The 19,681-nt window shown below is 31.8% G+C and overlaps 6 protein-coding genes and 1 pseudogene across 7 annotated transcripts; 5 read left to right on the top strand and 2 right to left on the bottom strand.

The window, feature by feature from the left end:
* Positions 1 to 138: 138 nt before the first annotated feature.
* Positions 139 to 1,271, bottom strand: LOC145750712 (testis-specific serine/threonine-protein kinase 6-like). The gene is made up of 2 exons (XM_082566798.1): positions 1,038 to 1,271; positions 139 to 957 (listed from the first exon to the last, which is right to left on the bottom strand). Exons 1-2 carry the CDS (start codon positions 1,269 to 1,271, stop codon positions 139 to 141), a joined length of 1,053 nt encoding a protein of 350 aa, XP_082422924.1.
* Positions 1,272 to 1,687: 416 nt separating this feature from the next.
* On the top strand, positions 1,688 to 2,651 carry LOC145750711 (testis-specific serine/threonine-protein kinase 1-like). Its single transcript, XM_082566797.1, has 2 exons — positions 1,688 to 2,543; positions 2,635 to 2,651. The coding sequence occupies exons 1-2, from the start codon at positions 1,688 to 1,690 to the stop codon at positions 2,649 to 2,651; spliced, it is 873 nt and encodes a 290-aa protein (XP_082422923.1).
* Positions 2,652 to 3,876: 1,225 nt separating this feature from the next.
* On the top strand, positions 3,877 to 5,680 carry LOC145750658 (protein stum homolog). Its single transcript, XM_082566735.1, has 3 exons — positions 3,877 to 4,226; positions 4,632 to 4,811; positions 5,274 to 5,680. The coding sequence occupies exons 1-3, from the start codon at positions 3,923 to 3,925 to the stop codon at positions 5,345 to 5,347; spliced, it is 558 nt and encodes a 185-aa protein (XP_082422861.1). The 5' UTR covers positions 3,877 to 3,922; the 3' UTR covers positions 5,348 to 5,680.
* A 589-nt stretch (positions 5,681 to 6,269) lies between these two features.
* On the top strand, positions 6,270 to 7,022 carry LOC145750710 (ciliary microtubule associated protein 1A pseudogene; annotated as a pseudogene).
* Positions 7,023 to 7,951: 929 nt separating this feature from the next.
* On the top strand, positions 7,952 to 12,709 carry LOC145750709 (Na(+)/citrate cotransporter-like). Its single transcript, XM_082566796.1, has 13 exons — positions 7,952 to 8,059; positions 8,243 to 8,508; positions 9,030 to 9,168; positions 9,288 to 9,395; positions 9,516 to 9,590; positions 9,723 to 9,874; positions 9,957 to 10,079; positions 10,384 to 10,479; positions 10,635 to 10,834; positions 10,920 to 11,038; positions 11,129 to 11,290; positions 11,540 to 11,677; positions 11,902 to 12,709. The coding sequence occupies exons 1-13, from the start codon at positions 7,952 to 7,954 to the stop codon at positions 12,046 to 12,048; spliced, it is 1,833 nt and encodes a 610-aa protein (XP_082422922.1). The 3' UTR covers positions 12,049 to 12,709.
* A 111-nt stretch (positions 12,710 to 12,820) lies between these two features.
* LOC145749807 (transmembrane protein 62-like) lies at positions 12,821 to 17,592 on the bottom strand. 2 transcript variants are annotated; one of them, XM_082565670.1, is made up of 11 exons: positions 17,371 to 17,592; positions 17,081 to 17,297; positions 16,558 to 16,807; positions 15,898 to 16,074; positions 15,459 to 15,683; positions 15,112 to 15,310; positions 14,876 to 14,980; positions 14,423 to 14,591; positions 14,149 to 14,335; positions 13,945 to 14,063; positions 12,821 to 13,746 (listed from the first exon to the last, which is right to left on the bottom strand). In XM_082565670.1, exons 2-11 carry the CDS (start codon positions 17,246 to 17,248, stop codon positions 13,447 to 13,449), a joined length of 1,899 nt encoding a protein of 632 aa, XP_082421796.1. In that variant the 5' UTR covers positions 17,249 to 17,297; positions 17,371 to 17,592; the 3' UTR covers positions 12,821 to 13,446. The 2 variants fall into 2 exon arrangements, with proteins under 2 accessions (XP_082421796.1, XP_082421797.1); XM_082565671.1 differs by having other exon boundaries at positions 12,822 to 13,746; positions 17,081 to 17,233.
* Positions 17,593 to 18,292: 700 nt separating this feature from the next.
* Positions 18,293 to 19,590, top strand: LOC145750520 (transmembrane protein 127-like). The gene is made up of 3 exons (XM_082566576.1): positions 18,293 to 18,651; positions 18,737 to 18,916; positions 19,026 to 19,590. The coding sequence occupies exons 1-3, from the start codon at positions 18,342 to 18,344 to the stop codon at positions 19,310 to 19,312; spliced, it is 777 nt and encodes a 258-aa protein (XP_082422702.1). The 5' UTR covers positions 18,293 to 18,341; the 3' UTR covers positions 19,313 to 19,590.
* The last annotated feature ends 91 nt before the right edge of the window (positions 19,591 to 19,681 follow it).

Below are 19,681 nucleotides of genomic sequence, written 5' to 3'. Positions count from 1 at the left end.
ATTTACGCATGATTGGGAAAGGGTATATTTATTTATCCTCAGTGGTACAATAAAAAATGAATAATAATTATCACTATTATTTTCTGTTTTTAAAAGTGTATATCGTGTTTTATTATAATGGCAAATACACAATTTTACTCATTTTTGTTTGCTTTTATTTTTTGAACTTAATAATGGCAATCGCATTCGTATTCTCGATATAACTGAAGGTGTAGATTGAGAAATATGACGTTGCATTTCTTTACCTATCACACCCCTATTTAAATCTTTAATAACAGTGTCTCCAAGCTCAGTTCCTGTTTGGATATTTCGAAAAATAGAAGATCCTGGTTTAATTTTTAGTCCCAGGACTAATGGGTTTATCCATTTTGACTTAGCAATGTCGAGCAAAGTAATTCTTCTGTCGGTTTCGACTGTCAACAGACAACGAATTAACATTTGACATTCAGCTGAGGTTTTGGGGAACTGCGGAAACTCAAGAACGCGCTTGTGCGCCTTTGCGATTCTACGTACACTTCCAAGGTCATTGCCTTCACCAAACGGCATTCCTCCAAACACCATTTTGTACAAAACCACCCCAAGTGACCAAATATCGGTTTTCCATGGATCATATGGGGTTCGAAGTAAAATTTCAGGGGCACAGTACCCTAGAGAACCGCAGAAAGTGGTACTACTATCTTGGATCGTTCCACTTCGTCTTTCCACCAATTTGGAGAACCCGAAATCGCATAGTTTAATGTCACTCTGTCTATCAATTAATATATTTTCGATTTTAATGTCCCGATGCGCCACCCCACGATGATGCAAATACTCCAAGGCTGATGCCAGTTGCCGAAACCAGGTGCGTGCTTGGTCCTCAGGGATGTAAGTACGTTGTTCAATTTGTACACGTAAGTTTGTGTAAGCATAATCCATAACAATATAAACCTTTGTATCACTTTTGACGATTTTGTGCACCTTGAAATAACAATTTTTATTAATGATGTCGTATACAAAACTATATTTAAAATGACTATCTGGAATAGTGGTTTAATTACTTTAATAATGTTGGGGTGATCAAGACTTTGAATGTTAGCCAACTCTCTGGGCAGAAATCGGGTCCGAAAATTGGTGCTGATATTTTTCAGGTCGATCATTTTAACAGCCACGACGTCGGCATTTGATACTTGAAGAGCGCTGTGAATTGTAGAAAAAGACCCACTGTTAATTCGTTCACCCAGTAAGTAACCCCCATTTCTCAAATAAGCCGAATCCACAGAACTGACCGCCATTTTAAGGCCGTGAACCAAACTTTGTTATTTCATATTTTACGTTATCATTGTTTTATTTACTGTCCTTGTCATTATTTTTCCATAGAAATTTGCATGTAAAATATTAGGCATTGTGACGTCATATCAAATGTTACAAAATTTAAAAAAATATTTCACAAAAATCAAAAATTGTTTTAAATTTAATCACTACAGTACAAATTAAATACACTTTCTAAATTATAAATTAATATTTTTTAAGTTTATAATTAAGTCTGTTGTTTATATATAAATTAATCTGCAAAAAATACATATTTTTTAATTAGCAGGAATTTTAAAATAAGTATTACGTCACAATAAAGAAAAAAAATTATGAAAAAAATATTAGACAGCTAAAAAAAATTCCCCCTTTTGAATCGCCGATATGGATAAAGGATGAAATGGGTAAAATTAAAGCCCTATTTTCGAACGATGACTCAAGTAATTTAAGCAAAAAAGGTTACACTGTACTGGGTGATTTGGGTGAGGGGACGTATTCAAAAGTGAAGCAAGCATCATGGGTCCGTCAGGGCGAAACCAATGCAGTTAAAGTCGCTCTAAAAATAATTAACAAAAAAACGGCGCCAAAAGATTTTTTGGAAAAGTTCTTGCCCAGAGAAATTGAAATTATGAAAAAAGCGAGACATCCTAATCTCATTCGACTTTACGAACTCTTTCAGATATCAAGTCGTCTCTATTTTACCTTAGAATGGGGCGGACATGGCGATTTGTTACAATACATTCGTTTGCGAGGACCAATAAAGGATCCAGAGTGCCGGAAATTCTTTCAGGACATGTGCTTAGGAATTGAATACATGCACAACAACGGTATGGTCCATCGCGACTTGAAGTGTGAAAATATTCTTCTGAGTAAGAAAAATATCATCAAAATCGCCGACTTCGGTTTTGCGAGGGAAATTGGTGCCAACGACCTCAGCAAAACGTATTGCGGTAGTGCAGCCTACGCGGCACCCGAACTCCTACAGGGTATCCCGTACAAAGGGCCTATAGCTGATATATGGAGTCTAGGTGTTATTTTATATATCATGGCATGCTCGTCAATGCCTTTTCGTGATTCAAACATTAAAACACTTATCAAAGATCAAAAAGAACCGCTCCATATACCAAGTAGTATGGCGAACAGTTTTAACTCGAATTTAAAGGAATTGTTAAGCAAAATTTTATGCGTACATTTGGGGTCGAGATATGGCATGAAGGAAATTAAGAATCATGCCTGGTATATAGGCAACACAACAGGTCAGTAGAATTCATAAACGTAGGTAAGCACCAATGTTTTTACATATTAATAATAGTACCAAATCCTTAATAACCTTATTTATTTTTAAAGGGACTGGATCTTCGTGAACTTCGACTAGTAGAGGGAGCTCGTGAATACATTTAAGTTATTTAAAAAAATCAATAAAATATTAGACAAATTAAACTTCAATATAATTTCTATAAACTTTTAGTTAGCCAAATAATAAAAAGTTGTTGCCTATAGCGTCATAGGCATTTAGTCTATAGTTTATTGAGCAAAATAGATAAATAATTCTAAAAAGTAAATATTGAAAGATTAAAAATAAAAGCCAAAATTAAATTAACTTTAAAACTGTCATTTTGACCTACGCCTCTATTTAATTTACGTGCTTAAATGCAGAAACATTTTAATATTACATTCAGCACTGCGGTTGTAACAAAAACATACAGGGTTGGTGACGTCATTCTGAGGTTTAGTATGCCTTTACAAAGGTAACCAATAATGTTTGGAATATATACAATTCCATACAAATTCCCTTTCTTAAATCTATCGACACTTTATCTACAGGATTAAAACTAAAAAATATTATCTTAGTAAAAAGTTGTTTTAGATTATAAACAATTCGAGAAAACGTATTAGTTTCGTGACGGCGTAACTGGTAATTAATCGGCACGTAATTGACCTACGTAATTAAGTCAAAGTAAAAGCGCTAGCCATTAAAAATAACTTACAAGCTTACACTTTACTTTAAAGAAAGGTAGCTTAGCAAAATTTAAATGTAAAATATAGATAGTGCAGACGAGTCCATACACATTTTTTTAACGAGTTGGCATTTTGACAGATTGCGCTTAATATGCAAAGTCCAGGGGGAATAAATACCACAAAGCGCTGTTAACTGAGTTGTTTTAGTAGCATGAATGCGCATCATGATTCATGTGGCATAGTAAATGGATTTATGATACCATAGAACATGAATTAAAATTGTGAGGTATTTACAACTAATTGAAACAGCAAAACAGGTTTTATTATTTTATTATTCCTTAATATTCGATTTGCGGTTTCTGAGCCTCATAGATTTGAAAAAGAGTAAGAAAACGCTATACAAAGGCAGGGAAGGCAGATCATCAGAATTTGACCACATATTTTTCATCAACAATGATGTTTTAATAGATATTCGGTTAATTGTGACCGTTCATTATTATTCCAGTTTTATTGACACGTACACATTAGAACATGAAATCACGATTAAAAAACAGTGGTTATTTTTTCTATAAATAAGGTTTAAATTCAATAAACTCACTTTTTATTTGTATTATTGTAAATCTAGTAGGTTTATTACATTCGTGTTAAAAAAGATTATAAAATTGAAAAAACAAACATGACGAAAAAAAATAAAGAATTAAAATCGGAAGAGAGTACATGCGAGGATGTGCTGGTAACAGAGGAAAGAGACAATGAAGTTGAACATCAGAACGAAACGAGCACAATTGAAGTTGCTCCCACACCTCAGAAAGATCTTTTACAACCACCCACCCAAACCAAGCCCCGAAAACCCAGCGCTTTTGCAGGGACGATTGTGGAAGTAAGAGATAAGAACGGACTTTTAAAGGCTGCTGTTCCCTTTGTGCCAGTGCCGGTCGCCTGGTTTATTCTGTTCTTTAACATTTTTACACCTGGTATAGGTAAGTGACTGGTTACAAGTGTTCTTACTAAGTTGTGAGTATTTACCGTGCCATCAATTAAGATGTTAACAGATAGTTTAAAACTATGACTAGGAACCAAAAGTGTTTGAAGGAATAAAGAATTTTGCTTTTTGTTAACAAGGTTGTGAAAATTGAGGCGTTTTTTTCATATCACCCTAAGGTGATAAGTTTTATATTTTTTATTGGGGAAGGGTGTGCTGTTATGACGTGATCAAGCTATCCGTAAACGCCGGGCTCAAGGGCGAATGGTGTGACGTTGGTACGGCTCAAACCCGAAACTTTTCGGTCCGACGCCATGACCGGTTCGCCACAACTCAAGACGAAATGCTTACTAAAATATTAATCTTCTAATTTAAATACCCTATTTTTAATTTTATGTATTAGGGACCCTGATAATGGCATTCGCTGCTCTTTGCGGCGCCCCAACCAATTCTAAAAAGCCAAACAAATGTGTCGATTTTTTGCTCAACCTAATAGCGGGATTGCTACAAACGCTGACGGCATTATTAATTATAGGATGGATATGGAGTATGTTCTGGGGAATGCATATCGTTACGCAAGCAAGTAAGTGACTTATACTAACGTTTCAATATTATTTGTAATTTTAACCAACCCAGATAATCGATTGGCTACAGCAAGAAGGGTATTACATAAAAGGCATAAATTATTTAAATCAAAACTTGATATAAACTATCAGATACATGTATAAACACACAAGAAACCAAATAAACAATACTGAAAGAGATTTGTCATAGTTTCTAGTATAATAATCCGAAACATTGAAAATGTATTCAGCCAATGCACTTTAAAATAATATCTTAGACATTAATAATTTATTTGAATTCAACTGGTTTTAAAAGTTCATTGATCGTAAATAAATAATCCACATTTGATTTGTTTAACAAAATGGGAATTTAGTTTGAATGAAAATTTAAAAGAAAAATAAATCGAATACAAAAAAATGAGAAATTTCCTATGGTAAAAGGAAAATTTAAATTTTTAACCATACTTTATTTAATTTTGTAGATGACTACAAGATTAGAAACAAAAACAAGAAAAAGCCTATCTACAATCCACCAGCAGCAGCGAGCAACCCATAAACATTTTTAACCTAATTATCGAAACAATACCCAAGCTGATGGACCAGCAAACCTTATACGAGGCTTGGTCAATAAAGTTGTAAGCCATGTTTACGTAAATACGTAATGAAAAAATACAATTAATATGAAATTTTCCTCCTTAAAGATCTAATAATGTACGCCATGTGTATTGATTTTCGTAATATCTGTGTCGTAGCCTACTTACCTTCTTTTAATCAAACTTTGTAAAAATAATTGGCAAGCCTATAGTGAAATTTTCGACTAATTTTGTTAAAATATAAAATGAACCGCATGTTTTCTTGGTTGTACAATATACGTTGTTCTTTCCTAATTAAACGCCAATTTGCGACCTCGTGTTGTTTAACTTAAAAGATTAGCAAGGGCATTACTTACGGACACATCAAATATTTGACTTTCGGATTATAAATAGATTATCAGCTGCTGTGTAATAACATATTGTGAGTGTCTCTAGGGTATTCCTAATTATAAAGAGTATAAATAATCCGTATACATTAGCCACTATTACCTTTCTCTTTACAGAACCGAATAGCAAGAAATACTAATTGCTAAATAGGCTATTTGCTATGTTTACTTAATTACAATATTTTACAGCATGGTTTTATTGGTTCAGGCCTGTTTCTTTTTTGATAAATAATTTTTTTAAACTAAATATCTTTAAATAAATTTAGGGCAAGTTATAATGGCAAAGTGCTATACTAGCCAAATACATTTTATTGTTATGGAATAAATTGATTACCATAGCAACAAATATCAACCTTTTATGGAAATCAATGACACTTATGACAAAATAAAGCTTAAAAAGCAAATTGTAAAATGCATGCTTATTTAAAACAAATGCAGCAAAAACACGCTATTTATAGTTACTAGTACCTGTTTGAGGGTAATTTTGGCATTACAAATCATGACTTCTCAAGTTAAAACTCCAATGATTGCTGCTAAACTGCGAGGCCCAGGCTCTGGGAGGTACAAGTTGCCTTCAACGTGTGGCTACAAGGGTCACGATTTTACGAAACACCAAAAACCAGCTTATTCGTTTGGAAAACGACTTGAAATATCGTTTATTAACGACAAAAAGTGCAGTCCAGGCCCGGTGTACAAGATTGAACCTCGCTTTACCAGGCATGGAAAGGACGGCGCCCCGCATTACTCAATTATGGGAAGGCCACGCGACCCAAACGTATTTAAAACACCGGGGCCTGGAAAATACCAGAACGAAAGGGTGCATCCGCAAGGAGAGAGAAACGCCCCTAAGCACTCGATGGGATCTCGCACGCGATACAAGCAGTGTGACTCATACCCATCGCCCAACAGCTACGGCCTTCCTAGTTTGTTAGGCAGCAAAGTGATTAATAAAGCATCAAGTGCCAGTTATTCGATGACAGGCCGTTCGGTGACCGGCAGTTTCGACAAAGACTTGGCTAAATCGCCAGGCTCGGCAAGCTACAATTTTGTCGACCCTAACATTAACCGAAGACGTGCACCAAGGTACTCCATGCTCAGAAGAGGTTACATGCCCGGTGATAAGACGATTATCCCCGGACCCGGCACCCATCACCCAGAAAGTGTTAACATCAATCGCCCGAGAGCGGCCGAATATTCGATGGGAATTCGTCATTCTGAATACATTACTCCATTTGTTAATGAAACTAATTAAAATATTAAAATTTTGCTGGAATTGTGTAAAAATAAAATGAGTTATTCTTTATAAACACAAATCGTGTGTATAATTAAACGAAAAAGTGTTTTTTTAAAGTTATTTCTCAAGATACATAACAGCAATGTACAAAAACCCATAGTTTATAGTCCAATACAAAATTGTTTGTAAATAACATTATTAGCAAATTAATGAATTCGGTGATTAAAAAACCATAAGTGTTCTTAAAAATTTTATAAATTAGTAACTCAACGGCCCTTCTGGTTATTATCTGATCAAAACGTTGTATCCAGTGGTTTAAACGCACTTGGTGGTATAAGAAAATATTTACGCAGTTTGTCAAAGATATTGGATTAGCTCTGCCAGCAAGTGTGCCCTATTTAAATAAAATGTAGAGTAAAATAATATTTACTGTTTTTGTTTGCCTTACTGAGCAAAGTAAGGTATTTTCTTTGGAGACTTTGTAGAAGAAAAAAAATCTTACTTTAAAAAATATTTAATTTATTACCAGAAAGATAATTATAAAAACGTTAGCTCGCGCTGCCTAAAATACCTCATAAAAGAAGTCTGTTAAACCAATATTTAATCATAAAAATATTTCGCTTTATAGTGAAAGAAAGATGATATACTCTGCAAAGTTATTGTTACATGTTATGCAAACTAATAGCTCTATAAATGCAAATATTTATGCAGGTAAGATAGATATTAAAGGAGTGCTTCGTTATTCTGGATTCTAATACTTCAAGGCATGGTAGTGTTCTAGTGGACAGGGACGTTTAAAAGGTTGCAATACTTATCTAGTTAAACTTATGAAAAGACATAGTAATTATTTTAAGTCACACATATTTTGATTTCTATTTAAAAACAAAAGTTTATTTAACCTGTTCAAAGGTTTAATTTAATTTGGTCTAAAATAAAACCTGGTTAGAATGGCCACTCCATATTTTCTGAGAGTAGCTTATGCATACAAAAATACGTTGTTCATCTTGTTGACTCCGCTGCTACTTATGCCTATTCCACTTGCAATACCTGGAACGGTAAGAAGATTTTGTTATTCAAGCAAAAACTTTAATAAAGTGATTAAAGCCACAGTGAGCTGTGCAAGATAAATAGTAAAATGCAGCACATTTACGCAAGCATATTTTAACATTGGTATCGACTCAAAAAATTCTTTTTTTTATGTGTAATTTCTGTTTTTGTTTTCACTTTACTTTCCCTAGGAAGCAGCATGTGGGTTTACTATAATATGGATGGCAACTTGGTGGATTACAGGCGTTGTACCTCTCGGCGTGACCTCATTTCTCCCTCTAATCGTGTTCCCTTTAAGTGGGATTATGACCGGTAGCGCGGTAAGCCAATCGTATTTCAAAGACACGACTTGGTTGTTTATTGGTGGTTTGATTATCGCAATTTCTGTCGAAACAACAGGGTTGCATAAACGGATTGCTTTAAAAGTTTTGCTTATGGTTGGAACAAAGCCGAGATGGTAATTTGTTGTTAATAATGAAAAACCTTAAATATTTTTATTGTGATTTGGTCTAATCCTATCAAATACTTTTACATTTATATGTTAAACTGTTCCCAACAAATTAGCAATGATTGTGATCACAGTATTTACATAACGGGAAAAGTAATTTCTTGGAATTTGTTATTTTTGATGTTTTAAGATTAAATTCATTGTGGTTATGTTTAACATACTCTTACTAAAAAGGTCATAAAAACATTTTTATTGAAAATTGGGCTTGGCAAGCTTCGTCAGCAGAATTTGAATTAGACGAATGCACTTTAAGCGAGTTTATGTAAATAAACCATTTTTATTATTATCATAAGTTTGGTCTCAAACAGGAATTGACATATTAACACAAAATATTCTTCTAAAAGATACTAAAATAACAACTAAATTAATTGTGTGTCACTTTTATTTCAATACACAAATGATTTATAACTTTATTTTACGCCTTGAAAAATGTATACAAAGTAAACACGAGCATTACAACGTTGTTTTAGCCTCATGCTTGGTTTTATGGCAACCACATTTTTCTTGTCAATGTGGATAAGTAACACTGCCACTACAGCAATGATGCTTCCCATCGTTGAAGCTGTGTTCAAAGAGCTAAAAGAGGATGGAAGGCGGCGTTACGAAAAGGTGAGAATCGTTTTAAAGATATTTGTACTTATAACAAATTATTAACAGACATACATTTTAAACAAAACATATTGTAACAACCTGAAAACGTTAAATATATATTTTTTCGACCATTTAAGACGTCGTCAAAAGATGAAAAAAGTTCCATTTCTAAGATAGAGGAGGGAGTAACTTCTTTTTCCAAACCAGATGAAAAAGGTGAAGTCAATTCTGGTTTCGAAGAAAATGTAAGTCTTCTCGACTTAAAAATAACACATGTGGTTTATTGGCTAGGATATAAACAAAACAAGAAGAGTTTGTTTGATCTTCATTGAAGTTAAAATGGTATAATTTTGTGTAAATTTCAGGAAAACAAAAACGAAGACTCAACAGAAAAAGAATCAGACACCGACATTACTATGCAATTTGACAACGAAGATACGGTTAAAGTTGTTTAAGATGTTGTAAAATAAATAATAACTATAACAGTCTACATAGTAAATTAAGCCTATAGTTCTTTATTATTGATTAAGTTGAATTAAATATTGTGATCATATGTTGTAACTGACTTGTAGGAAGACCATGAAACGAAAGAGGAATTTGAAACTCGCATGGATAACTTAATCAAGGGGATAACTCTTTGTGTGCCGTACTCAGCAAGTATTGGTGGTACGGCAACTTTAACCGGGACAGGCCCTAACCTAGTGTTGTCCGGACAATTTGACATGTAAACAAAAAAAACAATTTTTTTTCAGCAATTTTTGGAAATCCATTTTTATAATTTTAAATTATTTGTTTTTGTTACACAGACTCTTTCCAGATGCCACGCAACATCTTTCATTTGGGACTTGGTTGGCTTATTGTTTACCAGGCGCGGTCACTATGCTTGTTTTAGCCTATATTTGGTTGAGTGGGTTTTACCTTGGATTCAAGTAAGAAACAAGATTTAATTGACCTTTACTTATACAGACGAATATAACTTTATTCTTAAGCTTGGCATAAAGATTAAGTTTGTATAGATTAACAATAGCCTTTCAAATTGCCTAGTCATGCTTGTGATTAAAGCATAACGAATATAGTTCTCAAAATACGCAGTAATACCAAGGCCAAATGCAAACAATAGAATTTGCCAATCTTGCAAAACGGAGTTTAATAGTGTTTGTCAGGTTCAAAATATTACAAGTTTTTTAATATGAGAAAACAATTTTAATATATTACGTTACTAATTTTTTTTAGCTTTTTTTCTGAGTCTTGCTTTGGAAAAAAGAATCAGGGAGAAATTAACGCACATAGGGTAATCAGAAGGGAATATGAAAAGCTCGGTGAAATGACGTAAGTAAACCAACATATAACTCAAAAACCCTTATTTTAACACCCTACATCCCAATAAACTTAACGTCAACATTATTTTTGTTGGCCTTTTCTTATTTTCAAATGTGAGTCCTTTTAAAGACCTTTTCTATTTGTACTTTCTTCCATTGCTTTAGGTGGGGAGAAGGAACTGTTTTGATTCTTTTTACGTTAACAGCTCTTCTTTGGTTTTTCCGCGACCCTGGCTTTATCCCTGGATGGTCTATTTTATTTCTGGAAGGTTACGTCACTGATGGGACAGTTGCTATGACAATGTCAACCCTACTTTTTATTTTACCAGCCGAGAGACCAAATATCTTAAAAAAGTCAACAGGAGGTAAAAATTCAAGAAGCTGTTTTAAAATCTGTTGTAAAAAAACGTTGGTTGATTGTGAAGAGCTTTTTTTTACCTTTTTTTTAAGACGGGGAAATTAAAGGACCGGTAAAGCCTATTATGGATTGGCCAACTATCGACAAAATGTTTCCGTGGAATATTTTGTTCTTACTTGCCGGCGGATTTGCTTTGGCCGACGGGGCCACGGTAAAATTATTTTTGCTTGGGTACTATATAAAAGTACAGTAAAGGTAGCAACATTAAAGTATTTGCAAAATGGTTCTGTACTTTTTACAGATATCGGGATTTTCACAATGGATGGGTGATTTGCTTTCATTTTTGGACGGAATCGAGGATTGGGCAATTTGTCTGGTTGTCACCATAATTGTTTGTTTGTTTACAGAATGCTCGAGTAACACCGCCACTGCTTCTTTATTTATTCCAATTTTAGCAAGACTGGTACGTTGTTGTGCAAATTTTAAAAAGAATTATCAGCTGTTGGTATAATAATGTGAAAATTTTCACCAAATATCTTCCCATAAAAAATGAGCTTAGTGACCCTTGAGGTTAAAATAACAATGTGGCTTTGCAGAATGCAAAAAGCAGGTGCATTTTTATGCAAACACTTTAGATAGCAATATCATCAATCACCTCTAACTATTGCAAACTGAAATAGACAGTATTTTTTATTTTTAACTGTTGTTGTAGGCACAAACCATAGAAGTCCATCCACTTTATTTGATGGTTCCGCCGATTTTGGCATCCTCACTGGCGTTTATGCTTCCTGTGGCAACCCCTCCAAACGCTATCGCATTCTCTTACGGGCATCTTAAAGTTATCGACTTGGTAAGTTATATTGTAAATGTTGTATCCAAACAAGCATAAACACACACAAAGTGTACGATCAACACGAAGGGGCTATAAACTAACTACTTAAATTTATGGCAAGTATGCAAATACAAATACCCGTTGGATTGAAGGTTTAAAGTACAAAGGCTATATATTCTTAATCGGCTAAAAAAGGTTTACCAGGTCTCGCTGGGACTGATAGTGCATATATTTTTCTTTAGATAAAGGCCGGCTGGGTGTTAAATATCCTTGGTGTATTAGTAATCTCCGTTTTTATCAACACCTACGGTATGTCGTACTTCGACCTTTATTCGTTTCCCGAATGGGCAGCGCTGCCAACAACTGACACAACGACCACTTCTCCCTGATTCCTATCACAACCAAAAGTTTGTAATATTCAAATGTAAATAAATAAACAAAGCCGTTACCTAATTGGTGTATTCGAAAAAACGACCAAAAAAAGAAAACATAATTTATATTTTCCAATACAGAACGCAAGTATTACGTAAAAATAAATTATAGAATAAAACTGTGTCGGATACGAAAACTAGCTAAAAGGTTAATGACTTTAGAATGTTTATATAACAGCTCATTAAAGCATCGTGTATCACGTCATAGAGTAAGAAAACACTATATGTAAATACAAGTCGCCTGGTAATCGTTAGCAATTTACACAATTCCTTACATAAAGAATATTATATCAACATTAGTTCACTCATTAAAGTTTTATAAGTACACACACGCGGTTTAAAAAGCCTATAACTTTAAGTTTTAGATTACAAATAAAATTTAAATAAAAACTTACCATTTACTAAAAGAGAATCCAAGTCCAACTCTAGCCAATTAGTTAGATTTTCTTTATAAAATAACCATTTACTTTAAAACAAACATTCAATAGTTGACTAACATTACTTCACATACATGTAAAAAGAATACCAGTTACAAACGTCCGACTAATTAAACTCTAGCCAAACTTTTGCTAAGTCTACGCTTTTGTTTTTTACTTCAGGCTAAGTATTTACGACGGCTTAGGCTAAAAAACGCAGATAAGAAAATATTTATTTCTATTATAACAAAACTGTTTTAATTTATGACATGATTCAACATTTAAGTTATCGATATTTTATTTATAAAGTTAACGTTTTTCGTTAGTTTTATTAATATAAATAGCAAACAATTGACATTATATCCCAATGTTAAAATCCTTTACAGACGATTAGAGCACATATATATTTAAGAAATTTAAAACATAATGCATATAAGAAGGTTTAAAACCACACATAAATTATTTAAACATATGACATAATTAATTCTAATAACAATTTCCTTAAAAATACACATTTAATAAAAATATTCTAAAAATACAAAAACGTTATTAAGAACAAGTTATAAAACAGAAAATAACATAGGCCCTTATTCGTGTAAGTTTTCAATATTATTTTATATCTGTTAAAACTAGCAATAAAGATAAAACATAAAAATGGCTTACACAAATGAAGAATACAAAAATAAAGTGCATACATTTTTAATTGATTAAGTACAGAAGTTACAGGATAAAATATTGTGTCATGTAAGCCTTAGGTCCTTCAACTTTCAGTTGTATTTAACATAAGACTTAAATGTTATAGCATCTGTGTTGGAAATATATTAATTGGCAAGTTTTTAAGCAGAAATTATCACTGGTTTTCTGTTTTACTTATAACTATAGCTCTCCTATGCATTTTTAAATCTCTTTTTTAGAATAAAATACAATAAATAAAAATGCATTAAATTCTTGGTCTTCTCACTGGATGTTTGTCAATCGACCATACTCTACATGCTAAAATAATGGATGCAACTGCAAACCATAGCCTGGATATACTTAACAAAAACCCCATATTACCATAAGCTAACCAGATCTCACAACACCATAGATATTGCAACATAACATGTAAAATAAAGAGAATATGATATAGTGTAGACTTCGATAAGGGCCATAGAGTTTCAACAAAACGTTTACGAGAACACCAACACAATTCGGCACAATAAGATAAATACAGAACCACGGGAATGTAAAATACAATTACCTGTAGTAAAAACAAGGTAAAAAAATGTGTGAATTATAAAATATTATGCTTACTATTAATGAATTTAAATTAACATGATTTAAACTTTGTTATCTCTATTTTTGAAGTAAAAAAGGTAAGTTTTTTGAAAAACTTTATAAATTAAAAATAATGGGTAAATTTAATAGAACAATTGGTAAATTTTAGTTAACTACTTACAGTTACGGCAGAATAAGCATACAGGATGTTTTCACTTTGTAGTTTACCATCAATAAGCAAACCATATGAAAAACAGGCACCTACATGTCCAGTGATTATTTCTCCAATAAAATGGGGACCTTTAAATAATTATAAAAATAGATAAACTTTAGAAAAATTAAAACAACCTAAAAGATTTAATATTAGAGTAAGAAACTAACTTACCTATTAAAATGTTGATAAAAAAGAACAATATTAAATAAAAGGAGAATTGATCAGCAAATAAAAGTTGAAGTCTATATAAAATTTCTTGACTATTATTGCTTGAGCTTGGTAAACTGACTCCATATATTTTTACAGATAAAATAATAGTAAGACAACTGACCCCAACTCCAATAAAAATAAGTTTTATCTAAAGAAGAATGGTAAAATGATAAGATTCATTGGTACATTTTTGCAATAATGAAAAAAATTTTATTACTATTTAGGTTATACTTACTATAGTACAAAAATCAGTTAGTAGCAATATAACAGCAGCCAATGAAAATGTGGTAGGCCATTTACTGTCTAAACTAAAATCATCTTTAATAATTTTAGTTTTTCCACTCTCATCAATAACAGTCACTATTAACTCATGTACACCATGAAGGTATTTGCTTGGGTCCCACCTAAATTTTTATTATTAAATTTTTTTAACATTTTATCATAAACAAAGCGTAACATTTATTACTCGGAGCCCAGTCTTGAATTGCCTTTGGCAATATTAAATAATATATATAGATTTGCCTGATAATAAATGTGCCAAATGTTTTGTCTTGGAAGAACTAGTGCAAATATAGTTTGTTTATTCAAGAAATGAAACCAATGGAATTGAACCCAGAACCTTTTGTGGTAAAGTTCAGTGTTTTAACCACTACTTATGCCATCGGCTTTAAATTATTTTAATACTTACTTGCATGCAAATAAGGGACCTTCTATATTTAGTGCATTTCCTACTACTTCCTTGTTTATTTTTACAACAACGGATTTTATTTTGTTGGGACTGAATATCAAAACTCTAAAACAAGAAAAATTACAACATTAAATTAAAACAAATTTTAATATGTTAATTATTATCAAAAATGATAAATTAAAAAAAAATTGTCTATAAAAAAATTGTTTATATTTTTTAATCAACTTTTATCCCACCTGACATGGGTACTTTTTCTTATTTGTAAAATAGGTTCATGCTTCGGGGTTAAATAGGTTGCAGGTTTAGGATTGGTTACTATGACGACAGGCCAATCCTTGTGTGTGACATCAGCAAATGACATCATGTCATGGTCCACTGCAATCACTCGATACCTTCTTTCCTGCTTCCAGTCTCCAAGTTCTAATTCGAGAAAACCTAAAAAAAAATTTTAAAATTATATAAATTTTAAAATTACAAAAAAATTAAGAACACTTTTGTTTATTAAAAACAATTTTTAATTTCACATAATTTCATTAGTTTTAGTCATCTTTACCTCGTTTGCATTTATCTTAATATAAATTACCTTGTGAATGCATTGCATGCATTCTAGGCACATATCCATGAAATGTGTGTAAGTGGCCACAAAAATGGGCAATTCCATATTTCCCCATTAAACTAGACAATCCCATCTGTGAGGCCCTATTTATAGATGATACAGGATAATGTCCGTAGTAAAATGTGAGGTTGTTTTTAGAGTGCTGAACACTTTCTTTTTCTATCTGGTTGTAATTCAGTTTTGAAACAGTGCCTAAGTAAATAAACTTGGTAAAGGTAAATAGCTATAAACTGTGAACAACTATTTAAGATTTAAGGCATATACACTAAATACAAGATAGAAAAATATCAAATTTAAACATTTTTATAGTCTTATTGACTTAGTACCAAAAAAATGAAAAAAAAAAATATTTCACATATTAAATCTAGAGTGAGTTTATTTTCTTATTAAAATTTACCTACTTTACCTATAAAATTAAAAGGTCTTTTTGGCCCTGGATCCATAGTAGCATCTACTTGAATAAATGAATACTTTCCAAACGGCTTGTGAAGTTCGAATGCATGTTTTGTTTTAACACCTTTATCTCCAGAGTATTTGGGATAATAACTTGTTTTATCTTTCAGAGATATCACATCAAATGCATCTGCAAAAAAACTTTTTAAATAGGAAAATAGACTATATATTTATATATCATTTTTTGTGGTGATTTTAAAATCATTAAAATGATAAGGGCATAATATACCACTTAAGGTATAAAATTACACCATTACAAGATTGACCTTTTCTTTTTTAAATTAACCTAAATTATTGATGATGATTAAGTCCCATATCACTATTAAGGTTTCTGTCTATCCAGCAAAATTAATGCAAGATTTTAAATTTTCAAAACAAAATCTAACTAAATTAAAACCACCCCAGCACAAATAAAAGTAAAACAAAGTGCTTAAAAATTAATTTTTATATATACATTTATCAATGTAAAATTAAAATTAAATATGATCTGAAAACAAAAACTCTGGGCTATTCTTTAGGAAAACAACAAAAAATAAGTCTAAACTCCTTAACTATGTATAAAAACTTATACCACAAATTAAAATAAAAGAAACAAAACAACAAAATATCCCACCATGATTTCCCCTTATGTCCAACCACACTAACTGATTGGTGACATTTGTTTCCGTTAAAATATTATTATAAATTTTCCACTCCTCTTCAAACTGTTTGGAGCCGATAAAATTAGGATATTTTGCATCGACCAGATCCCCCGTTACCATAACAATATCTGGTTTAATCAGTGGTAAAGTTGACGAGCAAAATTCACGAAATTCCGTGTAGCGTTCAGGGTTTCGAAATTGACTAACATGGGTGTCAGAAACCTGTAAAGTAATCCAAATTACTAAAAGGCTCATAAAGAATTTTTGATCACAGGATCTTATGAATAAATATCTAGTACAAGCAGTTGTATAAAGAAGTACTTAAGGTATTAATATATAAATTAAACGAAGCCTAAATAGTCAAATACACGACAGTATTTAATCGGGTTAGGGCTGTGTTAATAATAGTTGGAGTTTTTAAAATTTTATTTTTAAATTTGTTATTTATTAAACTTTATCAAATAAATATTTACAAACAAATTAAATTTTAAATACCTGAACAAACCAAAATAAATTTTCCATTGTACCACCAGGAGCAGGAGAGTTTGATGTTTTCCATTCTGATATAGGTATAGAATGTGGAACAAAGCCGATATATAACAGAAATGCTATGTAACTTGTCCCCAGAAGAATTCCATATTTTAAAATCTGATGCAGCAACATTTGTTGTTAGAATTTGTTTACTGCATTAAAAGCATTTCAAGACAACTAACTATTTAAATAAAACAAAAATTGTAGTTATAGAATTGCAAACAATTAAAGTTTTTATTTTTAAAAATTTTTACCTTTAATGTTATAATCAAAGCAAACTAGTCAACTAACACGAGCATATAATTAAATTAAACTTTAATTTTAACTAATTCGAATAACTCAGATTTTGGAAAAACAAAGTCTGCAACTTTAACCAACTGACCAAAGAACTAACGCCTTTGTCTGTTTGTCTTATTGCCAAGATTTGCCTTTCTGTTTTGAACTTTGGACTTCCTTAAACAAAAAGGAAAAACATGTGAGCTTCTCGTAGTTCGTCAACACTAAACATTATTCAATGAAATTATGACGAATGCATTGACAACGCATCACTATTGACGCTAATTGTTTATGACGTCACATCATAACAACTTAAAAAAATGTTAATTCAATAATATTTTATATTTTAGCAAGTTTAGACATTTAAGATCTAAATTTAAAACTAAGTTGCGACACTTTTTAGGTTTAATGATGGTACAAACTAACTTCCGATATCGCTGACTCAACTAAAATTAATTTCACGTTTTTATAAAACGAGGATAAACTTAAAATAACAACAGGGAATTTCCCTCAACAGTCTGTAATTGTAATATTAAGTTAAAATACTTTTTTATTTAAATTTTATTTCATGTGCATTTTAATATCAAAATGTTAAATTTATAACTTATTTATTGAATAAGTTTAAGAAAAACATAAAATATTAACTAAGATGACACAATCTACGCTTCATTGATTCCAATATGACGTCATATTGAGATATTTAATCAGCTGACTATCGTAGTGATTTTTTGTTTTTGTTTGGTATGTTTATTATACGAGTCATTTGTATATTATCTAAAATACGTTTTTAGAAAAAAAGTATTGGGTTTAACCGGGTATTTTTATGTCCCAATATAATTAGTTTGAAATAGATGGGTAAATTTTTACCCTATCTGCCTATAACGCTTTGATAACGTTATTTTTCTGTTTTTAGAATAAAGCCATTCATAAAATAAAATTAAGCCCTGAAATGCCAACTTTATTACGAATGCTTTCAAGATCAAATTCACGTCGTGGCAGTAATTCCTACACACCTCCACATCGCAAATTTAAAGAAAAAAACATTTTATCTGCAATTTTGGGAACATGTTCTGTTGTTATGTTGTGTGCCGCAGTTGTGGAACCAATGTGGTTTGAGCTACAAGGTGGAATGTGTTGTCATAACTATCTTGGAATCAGCACTTTTTTATCATCGATGACAACAGGAAGTTTTGAGTATATCTCCACCCCATCTAGTGGAAATAAAGAAGTGGATTGTGAAAAAATATCAAACAAATCTGGTAATCTTATAAACATTTTAATTATCAAACTTAAAAATAGAATAATTATTCTAATGTAATAACTCATATTGTATCTTTTCTCTAGAATCATCCTATGCTTATTGCATAAATGCCCAAGCACTGACTCTTATTCAAGTGATATCTGTGTTTTGTTTTCTTGCTATTGCAACAAGTTTGTTTTCATTTGTGCTTGACATTACAGCTCCTCAACACAAAACGATGTGGAAAGTATTAAAACGATATTCATTTGGCTACATATTTACAGGTAAATTTAAATATCTATTTCTAACCGCAACTATTACCTTCTATTGATGTATCTATTAAAACTTGTAAAAACAATTTTGTTTTCTACTATTGCCTTATTTTCTTTTTAGTTTTACTTTGCGCAACAATCATTGGATTTTGTTATTGGGCATCACAAGTAATTTACGAACTACAATTTGACCACAAGCAGTACGCAGGTAGCAATGTTCGCGTTTATTTCTCGACTGGGGTTTACCTGACCACTGCAGGAGGTGGTGTTGCGATCCTGGCAACCGCATCCAACCTAATGCGACAGTACCCCACCGAGGAAGAGGAGCAAGTTAATCGATTGCTGGAAGAGGAATCGGATGCTGACGTGGAATGGACAAATATGTCTCCACCAGCGTATCGTCCTTAAAAACAAATTTAAGTTTATGTACATTTATGTTGAATTACTGTTGTTATGGTTGTTGCTGCTGGCATTAAGTAAACAACAATGTTATTGGTTTCTAAACTGAATTACTTGATCACAAACTTGTTATGTTATGGTACAAGCATAGTTACTTCAATGTTTTTAACATTCCTTTATCACAACTTGGAAAAACTGCACTTACAATATTACTAGTAATTTAATTACTGATAATAAATAACGTATAGTCCACTGCTTCTCTAAAATTATATACATTGAATAAAACAGAAAATGTAATCAAGTTTGTAAAATATAATGTTAGTATAGAATAGAACAGACCAATGGAATAAATAACAGCATGATAAAATATATATATTA

Source organism: Corella eumyota, chromosome 4 (genome assembly GCF_963082875.1).
Source record: "Corella eumyota chromosome 4, kaCorEumy4.1, whole genome shotgun sequence".
Lineage (NCBI taxonomy): Eukaryota > Metazoa > Chordata > Ascidiacea > Phlebobranchia > Corellidae > Corella > Corella eumyota.
Note: the sequence above shows the minus strand (reverse complement) of the source record. Positions and strands in the feature narration are given on the sequence as shown.

What these genes read in the sequence shown, in the direction of transcription:
- LOC145750712 (XM_082566798.1), bottom strand. Translation starts at nt 1,271, where the DNA reads ATGGCGGTCAGTTCTGTGGATTCGGCTTATTTGAGAAATGGGGGTTAC. An exon ending in ATCACCCCAACATTATTAAA is followed by an intron (nt 958 to 1,037) that starts GTAATTAAACCA and finishes TGTTATTTCAAG; the next exon opens with GTGCACAAAATCGTCAAAAG.
- LOC145750711 (XM_082566797.1), top strand. Translation starts at nt 1,688, where the DNA reads ATGGGTAAAATTAAAGCCCTATTTTCGAACGATGACTCAAGTAATTTA.
- LOC145750658 (XM_082566735.1), top strand. Translation starts at nt 3,923, where the DNA reads ATGACGAAAAAAAATAAAGAATTAAAATCGGAAGAGAGTACATGCGAG. An exon ending in CATTTTTACACCTGGTATAG is followed by an intron (nt 4,227 to 4,631) that starts GTAAGTGACTGG and finishes TTTATGTATTAG; the next exon opens with GGACCCTGATAATGGCATTC. An exon ending in GCATATCGTTACGCAAGCAA is followed by an intron (nt 4,812 to 5,273) that starts GTAAGTGACTTA and finishes TTAATTTTGTAG; the next exon opens with ATGACTACAAGATTAGAAAC.
- LOC145750709 (XM_082566796.1), top strand. Translation starts at nt 7,952, where the DNA reads ATGGCCACTCCATATTTTCTGAGAGTAGCTTATGCATACAAAAATACG. An exon ending in GAAGGCGGCGTTACGAAAAG is followed by an intron (nt 9,169 to 9,287) that starts GTGAGAATCGTT and finishes CGACCATTTAAG; the next exon opens with ACGTCGTCAAAAGATGAAAA. An exon ending in GAAAAGCTCGGTGAAATGAC is followed by an intron (nt 10,480 to 10,634) that starts GTAAGTAAACCA and finishes CCATTGCTTTAG; the next exon opens with GTGGGGAGAAGGAACTGTTT.
- LOC145749807 (XM_082565670.1), bottom strand. Translation starts at nt 17,248, where the DNA reads ATGTTGCTGCATCAGATTTTAAAATATGGAATTCTTCTGGGGACAAGT. An exon ending in ATTTATTTTGGTTTGTTCAG is followed by an intron (nt 16,808 to 17,080) that starts GTATTTAAAATT and finishes ATTACTTTACAG; the next exon opens with GTTTCTGACACCCATGTTAG. An exon ending in AGAAAAAGTACCCATGTCAG is followed by an intron (nt 14,981 to 15,111) that starts GTGGGATAAAAG and finishes TTCTTGTTTTAG; the next exon opens with AGTTTTGATATTCAGTCCCA.
- LOC145750520 (XM_082566576.1), top strand. Translation starts at nt 18,342, where the DNA reads ATGCCAACTTTATTACGAATGCTTTCAAGATCAAATTCACGTCGTGGC. An exon ending in AAAAATATCAAACAAATCTG is followed by an intron (nt 18,652 to 18,736) that starts GTAATCTTATAA and finishes TCTTTTCTCTAG; the next exon opens with AATCATCCTATGCTTATTGC. An exon ending in ATTTGGCTACATATTTACAG is followed by an intron (nt 18,917 to 19,025) that starts GTAAATTTAAAT and finishes TTTTCTTTTTAG; the next exon opens with TTTTACTTTGCGCAACAATC.